The 12,126-nt window shown below is 37.9% G+C and overlaps 1 protein-coding gene across 1 annotated transcript in view; it reads left to right on the top strand.

Moving 5' to 3' along the window:
* Window positions 1-12,096, top strand: part of SYTL2 (synaptotagmin-like 2) — a 43,824-nt gene extending 31,728 nt beyond the window's left edge. The window contains exons 10-19 of the mRNA XM_009323463.1: window positions 246-293; window positions 1,422-1,516; window positions 5,183-5,302; window positions 6,310-6,479; window positions 7,077-7,179; window positions 7,603-7,773; window positions 8,887-8,965; window positions 9,899-9,998; window positions 10,757-10,962; window positions 11,951-12,096. Coding sequence (XP_009321738.1) covers window positions 246-293; window positions 1,422-1,516; window positions 5,183-5,302; window positions 6,310-6,479; window positions 7,077-7,179; window positions 7,603-7,773; window positions 8,887-8,965; window positions 9,899-9,998; window positions 10,757-10,962; window positions 11,951-12,096 — 1,238 coding nt within the window. The remainder of the gene's footprint in view (window positions 1-245; window positions 294-1,421; window positions 1,517-5,182; window positions 5,303-6,309; window positions 6,480-7,076; window positions 7,180-7,602; window positions 7,774-8,886; window positions 8,966-9,898; window positions 9,999-10,756; window positions 10,963-11,950) is intronic.
* Window positions 12,097-12,126: the final 30 nt, after the last annotated feature.

The raw sequence follows: 12,126 nt of genomic DNA, 5'->3' as shown, positions 1-12,126 counted from the left end.
ACAGACAGAATAAGGCAAGTTCTCTTGAAAATACTATTCATATTTTTGCTTTGCTTAACTTGTACACTCATGTTACTTTTGTTATGATCCAGCTCCTCAAAGGAGGACAGCAATGCAAAACATAGAAACATATGGGGTCTGGGGAAGTCAAAAACTCCCCACATATGAAATATATTGATGTTATTTATAACATTGCAAAGCTGTTTGTGCTACTGAATGACTGTTGTCAATACTGCACTGAGCAGGTCTGAAACCTGATCAGCATCAAGAGAGGAATGAAAATGCAGCAGGAAGTGAGTAATAGGATTCTTCCAGCAGACAATGGAGAGACTTCTCCACCGATATTTAAACTAATACATTAAAAATCCTTTTTTATTTAACAACTAACAAGTTATACATCTGGACTGGATACTTGCTCAATGGGAAAACTGCATCTAACTACATACTGACAATAACTGATACATTGAGCACTATTTGAGCTTCGACAGCAAAAGCTTTGGAAAAGCTTAACTCACGCCTTGCAAACAATCCCATCATGTGTGCAGCGTTTCGTTTTATGCAATAGATACATGCCCCTGTAGCTGGCTGTTTGTTGCTAAATAATTCTGTCATGCGATATTCAGTATTGGTGCATTTCACAATGTGTATCCAGTCCAAAGACATAGAGCTTTAGTGCATTATTAAATGTAAGTGGTGTTAGAGCATGGAAAATTCTGAGAATTGTGGGCTTACTGAAAACTGGATTTTTGCAAGGCTAGTTTGTGCAATTAAGCTTTGTACAGTGAAAGAACATGGAAGTGAAGTTCAGTAGAGGTATACAAAAGTTGAAGAGATGGTCTGCAAAAAACCCTGCATCGTTAATGAAATATGCATCTTATAATTGACTAGGAATACTTGAAACTTCCGAGTTCAGGTCTAAAAATTGCTTGGTTTACACAAATGTTCCTATTGCCATTAGTCCAAGTAAATAAAAGAACAGAGTTTGGCTTGTACACTAACTTCTTACCAAGAACCTCATGATGACTCTAACGTCAATGATGGTATGGTTAGTGCATGAGTGCACTTATCCTTGTTCTAGGAAGAAAATCTAGAAGGTAAACTGAAAATGTTTTTCTTCATCACATTTGATGAGAATTTTCTTGCAGCACTCAGGCTTGTACATCATGTCAAACAATGTGAACATTTCTGCTCCTACCAGACAAAGTTCTTTGGTCAGTGTTATATGAGATGTCAAACGATGACAGCTAATGATAGCTTCTCTGAGTCCAGGGTGGGGGGAGTCTTGCATCCAAGTTGTAAACTGGTTGTGCATGTGCATGTATTTCATCTGAAGTTGTTTGTTTCTAACCGTGTCCCGTTACGAAATCGTACTGCTTTGATGTGCAAACTTTTTTGAAATGTTTTGAATTGCTGCTCTTCAGTTTCCACAGTGCCTTCACAGCCTAATAAGCTGTTTTCCAATCCTGAAAAACTCAAAGGACTGAGCAAGTCAGTACCATCATTCCTACAGGAAGAGGTAAGTTCCATCTCTGAAATATTGTGACTAAAACTTTTGATTATGCATTTGTCAAATAGTGCTTTCCAGGGTTTGCCAAGTCAGTTTACTGTTGGACCGTGGCATGGAGTTGAGCTTGTGGTGTAAGAAGCAGGAGCTGATCCTAAACAACCTGTGGCTGATTAACCTTTCAAAGGTTTAGTCCAGTATGTACAGCTGAACATACAGAGCATGTTTTATCTAGGAGATTGAAGCATAGCGAACGCTTGCTGTTATTCCCAAAGGCAATCTCTATCCTTAAGCTAACAGGACTTTTTTTTTTTCTTTCTTCAGAACATACATATGTGCATACATTTATTTTCTTCAGAGCCTAAAATCTCAAATGAGCATGTAAGACCATAAGAAAATCACCATCTGGTAACCTTTCTCAGAGGGGTATTAGCTTGGTGTTCTGCTTAGGGATGTAGGTTCAGGTACCAGGCTGTTAACTCCATGTAAGTGAAATTTCAGAATTTACAATAACATACTGTGCCTCTGTAAGTCTATTATTATTGTTGTCATCATCATCATGGTGTGGGCCTTCGAATAACCTCTGAGGCCATATTCAAATCTCCTAAAATGACACCGAAGTTTGAAAGTGGTTTGAACTGCCTGGGCTATGACTTCCCAAACAGTCAGTAAAGAGAGGAGTGGAGACCAAGCACAAATGTCCTACTATAAATGCCTAAATGAGGTAGTTCCATTGGTCACAGGGAACAGGCAGCTCTGAGGAATAGGAAATACCTCGTCATTGTTGAACTTGGATAATACCATAGATTCTTCTTTTTTCTTTTTTTCTTTTTTTTTCCCCTTGAATGCCGTAGTATGAATGTGAATTTGTATGGCAAATGTGCATGCAAACCTCCCCCGCACCCAAGCTGTTAGCAAATCAAAGTTACTGATGCTGTCTTCCAGGTCTCCCAAATGGTGGTACAAACACCTGAGTCCTGTGAATGAGGGATGTGCATTAGTGGACACAGGCTTAAATGGGACACAGGAATTTGGGGCATAGATACCACAAATATACCTGTGTCTGTGCTATAAAATGAGGAATCACTGCTTACCCCAGCCCTTATCACTGTAACTGCAGCATAAGCGTCAATATTTTGGATTCTCTTTCCAAAAACGCGTGTCTAAAAGGACTGAAGGGTCAGAATCAGGAATATACTGTGCCCTGTCTTACCCTACTCCCTCCTAAAGTCTGAAATAACCAAAATGTGTTGTTACAGGTTTGATTAATCTTACCTTAAGTGCATAACTTAAAACCATCCAGTGTCTATGAATTACACCTCTTTAGTTAAAGATTCTCTAAAATTACACCATCCTAATGCCCCTTCTGCTGAGAAGAATGGACAGGAAACTTTTGTAAGGCTATTAACATTGTACTGTGGATGGATCAAAAGATGAGCTTGATGCCTTTGAAATCAAAGTATTAGAGGTGGGATACCAAACAAGTCTGAAATGAGTATCTGGGCATCTAAAATCAACCAGTTACAGCCTCTGTAAGAAGCCAATTAAAAAGCTTACTCATATGGGTTTTGAATGAAACAGACTGACGAATAACTTGAAAGCCAAAGGACTATATATAATCAATCTGGTCACGGTAGAAAGGGTTGGGGGATGGTTCATATTGATATTCTAAGAAATTGTCAGCACCCAAATCTGTTTATTCTGCCCCCCAAATTTATCTTTAAAATTGTGATTAGTCCCAATGCTGTTTTGAGTTGTCAAGCTCACAGTGCAGGATGTCTTAAAATACATATGCGTGCACACACACGCACAAATATATATGTGTGCGTGTGTATATATATATAAATAGAGTGTATATCTATAAAAATAGCATGTATGTATACCATGTGCTGGTTCTGCCTTGGATTTTATCATCACTGAAGTACCATCTGGCCAATATGAAGCACAAAATTAATGAATGCATAACATAAATTTGGTAGAAATAACAGGTTAGAAATAAGCATTGTAGACACCATGTAGTCATGGTATTATTAACACTCATTTGTATGTGCTACTTCAGTTCTGGAATTATTTTTAAAATAATGAATTCTGATAATAGCATACTTCCTAATTAAAGAAGAAATAGAAAAAAAAATCTATCCCTTAGAGTATCAGTGTCTTTTCCTTCTGCTTAAAAGAGATAACAGCCTAAAAAATTAAGGGTTCTCTACTTGTGAATAGCAACAATGTCCTTATTTAACCTTTTGAATTAACTTAAAAAAAAAATTCACATGTAATGCATTCTGGAGGCATGCAGTCACCCACCCCAGTGCTTAGTAATTCCTTGTCTCTGAAGTTCTAGATGTTACACAAACCTCCACAAGAAGAGCTTTGACTGTTCCTCTCCAGAGAGCAGGCTTTCCTGAGTAAATTAAGGACAAGGTTGAAAGTAAGCAGAACTGGGTTCAGTCCTGTATCTCTTCTGCTGACCCGCTGTGTGGACAGCAGCTAAAATGATCTTAGGCAAACCATCTAGCTTTCCTCTACAAGAGGGCTTAGGATTTTCCTGTCTTTCAAAAAGCCCATGTAGCCCATGTATTCACACCGCTTAACTGTTACTTCATTACCTGGATTTATTTTGGGCAGTCCTAAACAGCTCTCTCCAAAACAATTTTTCTCCCAAGGAGCCTTGCCCTAGGTAGGATGGACATTAGTCAGGCCTTACCTTTGGCCTCTGAACTGGGGAACAAGCCTGGCCTGCTTTTACTTAGCGGTGTAGATATAGCCAGAGAAGCTACAATCAATGGATCTTTATGAAGACCTACTGAAAATGTTTACACGCTAGATATTTGTTTCTATAAATACTCATTTTCTTAATGTGTGTAGAAATTGTTGTTTTCTAATCTTGCATCTGTTAGTAGATCTATGACAGCCGTTCAAAACTGTATAAAGAAGGGCGGAAGCCTTGTAAATTGTTCATGGATGGAGTACAACAGGGAGATGATGGTTTCTGTAACAGCTTGCATAGGAAGATGCCAAAGCACACGTGGGAAGTAAAGCATTGATTCTTTAGTACAGTGATAGCACAGAGACAGAATGGGGTTGTAAGCATGTAACCTGATAATGACCAAGTAAACCAAAACTGCAGTTCCCTGATGCAAAAGCAGGGCCCTGCTTGCCCTCTTGCAAGAAAGGCTTTTTGCAAAAGCCAGCTGTATCCAGTGCTGTTCTACTGTGCCTGTTACCTGCCAGCTAACTGCCTTAAAGATAGAGGCTACAGAATTGATGGTATCTGCTATATAACAGAAAGGGACTGGTAAAAGACCTGAGCATTATCACTTGCACAAGTTTATGCATGAGAGTTAAATAGAGAAGTTGAGTTTAATTGTTCCAATAAAGTTAACTTTGTACTTTTTCACTGCTATTTGAGATTTAAAACCAAACAAAAAGCAGTAATACAACCAGGTTTTAAAAAACTTTCAGTGTAGGCTTTCCATCAGAAAAATTCCCTTTCAGCTCTTTTTTAAATGCATGGCCTAATTTAAGAAATATTAATTACTCATGTTGGCACTACGAGGGGATTTAAATTCAGGTTTTCACTGAATCCCAATCTGCATTAAAATTCTGTTTGTTTTTTTTTAATGTTTCTTGTGACTATAAAGAACCTACACAGACTTTCTTTCTGTGATGTTTTTGTAGAGCGATGACAGAGAGACAGATACAGCATCAGAAAGCAGTTATTCCCTTGGCAGAATCAAGAAGAGTCCCAGCTCTCTAACCAATCTTAGCAGCTCTTCTGGCATGGCCTCCTTATCCTCTGTATGTAAACCAAAACCTTGTTTTAATGGCACTTTGCTTTTGCTAATCTCTTCAGTATTCTTTCGGCTCCCTTCTTACTCCTCTTATCTTTCTTCCCTTGGCATCTCAGCCTCCTTCCATTCTTCTCTGTTATGTGAACCCTTGCATGGAATTGTGTTTTAAAAAAAAAAAAATTGGTTTTGCTTTTCTTGTTTTCTAGTAATATATTGGAGCCTGTTCAGGACTCCATTGTGCAGCATACTGAATAAACACTGAACAAAGAGATGGCTTTTACCTTGAGAGCTCACATTTGTAGCTGAAAGTAGGGATCAATTTATATAGAGCAAACATTTAGAAAAGGAGAAGCGGGGGTGGGGGAGAAATAAGTGAAAGACAGAGACAGTATTGGTATGTGGGGTGCATAATTAAGTCAGTGAACTAACTAACCAAAAGTCATTAACTTATGCAGACTTCATTGGGAAAAGGAGAATTTTGGGGAAGGATGTTGAGATTAAAAAAAAAAATTGTACATCCTTCTCTTTCTACCTGTGTAGGGTTTAATTTTCAAGTATGTTTTGTTTAGGCATCTAATTCAGCCACAGACTTTATCACTAACCTTTTTGTCAGTATTTTCAGTAGGCCTGTTGTCCTAAACTCTTAGGCTCTGCGTTCTGCAAGGAAGATCAGCTGAGGAGATACATAAGTAATATTTCAAGGATCTGATCACGGGCAATCTCCAGATCTACAGCATCCTATCACTTTATTTCTTCTATCTCAATGCAATAAACACATCCAAGTTTCTTGTAGAAAACTTGGCCTAACACCTTTGATTTACAAATAACTTTCTTTTGTTAATCTGCTTGCTGAGAAGCTTGTATAATAGTGTCCATTACACTTCGTTATTACATCTAAAGGGGACACAGTTGTTTTCTTCACTGTCTGAATTCTGAGCATAAATTCTACCCTACTCTTGAAGTATCTGGTGAAATGCAGTGCCTGGAAAATTTTTCTCTTCTTGTATGATGCAGGTGAGTGGAAGTCTAATGAGCATCTACAGTGCAGACTTCGGCAATGTTGATGTGAAGGGGAGCATTCAGTTTGCTATTGACTATGTAGAACAGCTGAATGAGCTCCACATTTTTGTTTGCCAATGTAAAGACTTGGCAGTGGCAGATGTTAAGCGACAGCGTTCAGACCCGTAAGTATAAACACAGTAATTTTTTTCCTAATGGAAGTTTTTCTTTTAATGTATAAATGAAAACTGATTTTTTTTTTCCAATCACTATAACCTATTGGAGTAAACAACCAAATAAATAAATGAAGAAGCTATAGCGTGCTTTACGTGGTTTTCCACTCTGAACTGAACATAGAATTGCCACTATAAAATGATATATATATATATATATAAACGTGGGAAGATGAAACTTTTAAGAATGTGAAACTTTTTTTTTTAATTCAACTTTCCAGATGGTAAATCCTGCTTTGATAGGTTTTTCAATAGGATTAGAGCCTATAAATATGATATCTAGGCATACTCTATAGTTAAATATTCTGTACTTGTATATGTTAAGGAGACATTTGAACAGATTACCCCCAGAAGGAGATTAGTGTTCCACTTTGGAAACTATTGTTATACTTCACTATATTCCATTTCTTAAATGTAACAAGCTTAACAACATAATGGCTAGTTAAGTGGATTTTTTTTACTTTATAAGCAAATACTTGTGTATTTTGGAAGGGGAAGTTGGAAAGTGTGGGGGTTTTTGCTCTTCTAACCAGCCTGTCTAAATTTTAGGTATGTAAAGACCTACCTGCTTCCAGAGAAATACAAGCTGGGCAAACGGAAGACCTCTGTGAAAAAGAAAACACTTAATCCAGTCTATAATGAAATACTGCGGGTATTCATCAAACTATTACTAGACATGAAACACTGCATCCATGAAGTATGAGGAACCTTAACTTTTAGGCACAGGTCCAGATGCTCTCAGAAAAGACCTCTATGTTAGGATGAGATGGATTGCTCCATAGAAGTACCTATGTCCTTCCATTCATAGGTTAACTCTGCAGTGTACTCTGGATACAGTATTGAGAACACTGATTGATTGTTGTATACTTCTTGAAAACAAACACAAGTAAAGCATGAGCTTAAGATGCTTGAAATAAAAAGTAAAACATGAAGAGAGTTTTGTTCTGAAATGAAGTGAGCAGTTACAGATGTATAAACCAGGACACATTTTTCTCTAACCTTGCCACTTTCAGACACATCATTGATGAAAATCCAGCTTGTTTTAACTTTTTTTCTCATTTCTTCCTCCTGGCAGTATAAAATTGAGAAGGGTCTCCTAAAGAACCAAAGCCTTAATATCTCTGTCTGGCACAATGATACCTTTGGGAGGAATAGCTTCCTTGGTGAAGTGGAGCTGGATTTAGGAACTTGGGACTGGAATGATAAATCTAACAAGCAGATCAACTGGTTTCCACTCAAGCCAAGGGTAGGTTGCTAAGGGTGGGTTAACTGTTTTGTATTTTCCACTGTGTAAGTGCAAAACCAAGTCATTTATTTAGGCCTGGTCTTGTGTGTTTGGTGTTTTTTGTGCTGGTTATAATCATAAATACCTCTTTACTGATGAACGGAACATACAGTTCTGAGTTTTCTATTAGTCTAGTAAGCAGCTAGCTATTATAGTAGGAGAAACTTTCTCATAGTCTGAGGAGTAGGAATTTCAAGGTATTTTTCACTTACGTCATGTTGCTGCAACAGATACCTGAAGACACTTGTTCCCTGAATATGAAGTAAACCTACTGAGAATACGAAGTGCAGCAACATTTTAATATCAGATGTAATGATGACTTCCGTGTCTATATGCCTCTTGTTTGTTAATGGGTTTCAGCCAAAATCTAAACTTTTAGTTAAGCCACTGCCAGAGGTTCTGGTTTCTTTTGTTTGTTTGTTTCTTCCCTTGAGTTTACTTCATTAGGTCATCCCAAAATTAGCTCAATCCAGTTTTATAATCTGTAGAAGAAAACAGGAATGTCATGGTAGTCTTTAGCACTAGTTTAATTTGACTGATTTTAAAACTGCTCTGGGTAGATAAATGCAACCAAATGTTAACAGGTGCCATGTTCCATCTACAGATGGTCCATGACTCTCTATGAAGTAGTGACATATTCTTGTGACTTCTTGCACGAGAACTCTTGTTGAGGCTGGTTTTTAGATCAAAACATTCCTACAGATATGAGTTTATTAAAGTACACTTTCTGTTGCACAGAGTAAGTTTCCTCGTTGAAAGAGCATATGTACTAGTTTTAAATAAGAGCACAACGGTGGAAAAGATGTGCCATCAAAACCTTTTGGCCTCTCCTGGGTCTTGTTTTCTGCTTTAGTGGAAGAGCTATATATCTGAGGCACTCTCAAGTGGTTAAACATGCCCTAAAATTTCTCATGCCTTGTAAACTGAGGGAAGACTAATGCATAAGGAAACAGGGAAAAAAAAAACTTGCCTCATGTAGAAATCAAACTTGTTCCAGTGGAAAACTTTGCATGGTAAACTCTGTGCGTGAACTGCAAGGTTTGAGATCTGTGAGTTTTTTTCCTTAAATTTCAGACTTCAGCAATGGCTCTTGAACTAGAAAACAGAGGGGAGATGAAACTAGCCCTCCAGTATGTCCCACACCCTGTTGGAGGTATGCATTGCTTCTTTGCTTGGGCTTGTCAGACCTTTTTTTTTTTGTGTTTTCCCCCCCCCCCCCCCCAGGAAAAAAGCTGTTTAATGTTTTTCAGCCAATTCAGACATCTTGTTTTAACATGAAAGTAGAAATATATTTTTTTTCTAGAGGATTAAGTCACCCTGGCCATGAATTCAGTTCAGGATCCGAAGATCACTTTAGAATCTTTTGTTGTTTTTAATGTTACTACAGAAGAAATTACCTTATTGTTATAATCTTAGATTTGTAATGCAGTCTGTATGCGTAACAAAATTCTGTTTTCTCACTAATAATTTTAGAGATTATAAATGATCAGGCAGGTACTGTGATATGTTAAATAAACAGTGATATGCTAAATAAATAATGACAACACACTAAATTCAAGCAATATTAGAAGTAGGAAGTAGCAATAAGTATTTAGAATGCAGAAATTTATAGCAGTATGATCTGTTTGGTTTAATCTTGTCTGGCAACTGATAACTGTCAGATCAGCCAGTGAAGTCAGGTCTTTAATCCAGCCGGCCAGGTAGTCAGTAAGAATCAAATACATTAAGAGCACAAAGGAGCTTATCTGAAAGTACTAGCAGCAATAAATGCTAACATCACATGGACTGAAGACAAGCTGATCTCTTTATCTAGGAGGCTTGGAAAGAGAAGACCAGCAGCATGTGTTTGTTTAGTTGTAACAGAAGAAAAGTCATTGTAGGAATACAGACATGATGTGATCTTGCAGTACTTTGATGGGATGAAGATTGCAGCTTCAAGAGTAGAGAGGGAGGTTGAATTAAGATATGAGATGAGAGTCTAGGCTGAATATCACCTCTACAAATGGGCAGGAACTGCTGCATCATAGAAATTACCTTTAAAAGGGATCTACAAGGCTTAATCAGATGTTTTGTTTCATTTTTCCAGGAAAGAAGACTCTATCTACTGGTGAGGTCCACATCTGGGTGAAGGAATGCCATGACCTTCCTCTTCTGAGAGGCAACAGGCTCAACTCTTTTATTAAGTGGTAAGAACTGTGGTTGAAGACATCAGACATGGTGGCCTAATAATGCTACTGTTATGCTTTCTAATCTTATCTTCATTTTTCTACATTCAAATTAAAAAACGCCTAATTACTTTCTGATTCTCCGTTACTGTAATGCAAACTGTCCTGCAGGGCTTACAACTTCAAGATACTAAGTATATACCACCAAGTAAAATATACTGGGAGAACTTCCTGCGTAATCGCTACTCTTTCGTTTTGTTTGCTCAGTTACTTGGTGGAAGGGCTAGTGTGTCAAAATTGTGCCTGCTTTTATTTGCATTTAAACAAAGCTTGTTTGTGCAAGAGTATGTCTTAGCTTAGCAAATCATGGGAGCAGACAGAAGTGAGAAGCATAGTTGTATTTCTTCCTCCTTCCTTTCTACATACAGACTGAAAATGTAAAGAGACAAGAATAACAAGATGGTTGGGAAAGCTCTGGCAGCAACAAAAAGGTTTCAGCATCATTAGTTGATAATACAGCAAATAAACTCACTTGTGCTCTTCCCCGCCTGACTCCCCCTTCCCTTCCATCCTCTGAAGCACAAGGCTGGATACATGCTGCCAGTATTTCTTGGAAGGGACTGAGAATATGACCTTTGACTTCATCTCCATGATGCTAAAGCGTCTTATCTTCAGGCACATTCTAACATGCAAAGGACAGCGTGAATCAGTAGTTTTTGTCTGTTCGGTATGTTTTATGCTGTGCAAGTGCAAACTGACACTGCTTTTTCTTTCTGAAGTACCATTCTTCCAGACACTAGCAGAAAAAGTCGCCAGAAAACAAGAACAGTGGCAAAAACTACAAACCCAGTATTCAACCACACCATGGTCTATGATGGCTTTAGACCAGAAGATTTGAAAGAAGCCTGCATAGAACTCACAGTCTGGGATCACAACAAACTAGCCAACCACTTTCTGGGAGGTCTCAGGATAGGCCTTGGAACAGGTACTGGACAACCAACACAGTAATCCTTAATTTACAAAATACAGTTTTTTCCTTTTTAACTCCTCCTTTCCATTTCTTCTCTTTTTGCAAAGATCACCTAACAGCCTTTCAGTTATTTATTTACTGAAGAGTTTCATTCAGTAACTTACCTATTCTTCAGCACAGATCCTGAAATGTAAACACTCATAGCGTTATGAGGGTTAGGATGACTGCCAGGTAAGGAGAAATATTAGAAATAAACCTTTGTCTGGCCATACATTGTATCTGGTACTGTTTGAAGTACAAGAATATGCTATTCCTGCACCCAAAATCTTAATGTCTTACCTAGTTTTTACATGCATAAGCTTGTATGTGATGTAAAGACAGTATTGGGTGGAGATAAAAGGATAGATCGGGAATGCGTGATAAGATTTGAAGACATTGGATAGGAAAACTTATAAAAGCAAACAAGTTTTTAGCATAAAGGCAATATAAGATGCGCAGATAGAAGAATTGTATTTTCGCTGTCCTCTCTGGTCTGAGGTGAGGATGTGTTTTGGAGTCTTTTCAAGCAAATACGAGAAAAAATTACTTTTCCCAAATTAACTTCTTGCATGGTTCACCAGAATAACCTAAAATACAAATTAGGATAGTAAATCTCAGTTTGAATTCGTACCCGAGGTTGTATTTCAGCACAAAATCAGTGTCCTGTTTTATCCTTAAACCCTCTCAGGCGATGATAATTGCCCATACATCTTTCTCCTTGGGATTGTGACAAAAAGACTAAGGATTACAAGGAAAAAAAGATGACGAGGTTTCCGTGTGAAACTGTCGTTAATTGTATTTGACAGAATGGTTCAAGTATAAAAATGTAGAACTGGATCTTCAAAGTATTAGGTCAGCTACCTGAGGAGGTGAAACCGTTTTAGAAGACAGGCAAACTTGATTGTCTGCTGTCAACTCTGCAACACATTCAGCAACGTTTCTCTTAAAACTGACATTTTTCTAGGCAAAAGCTATGGAACTACAGTAGACTGGATGGATTCTACTTCAGATGAAACTGCCCTTTGGGAGAAGATGATGAACTCGCCAAACACATGGATCGAAGACACATTGCCTCTCAGGATGCTAATGGTTGCAAAATTGACAAAATAAGGCGGCTTTTTAATTGCTAGTGTCAAAAAG

The sequence above is a fragment of the Pygoscelis adeliae genome, unplaced genomic scaffold (assembly GCF_000699105.1).
Source record: "Pygoscelis adeliae isolate BGI_AS28 unplaced genomic scaffold, ASM69910v1 Scaffold84, whole genome shotgun sequence".
Taxonomy (NCBI): Eukaryota; Metazoa; Chordata; class Aves; order Sphenisciformes; family Spheniscidae; genus Pygoscelis; species Pygoscelis adeliae.
This window is presented reverse-complemented; position numbering and strand designations above follow the sequence as displayed.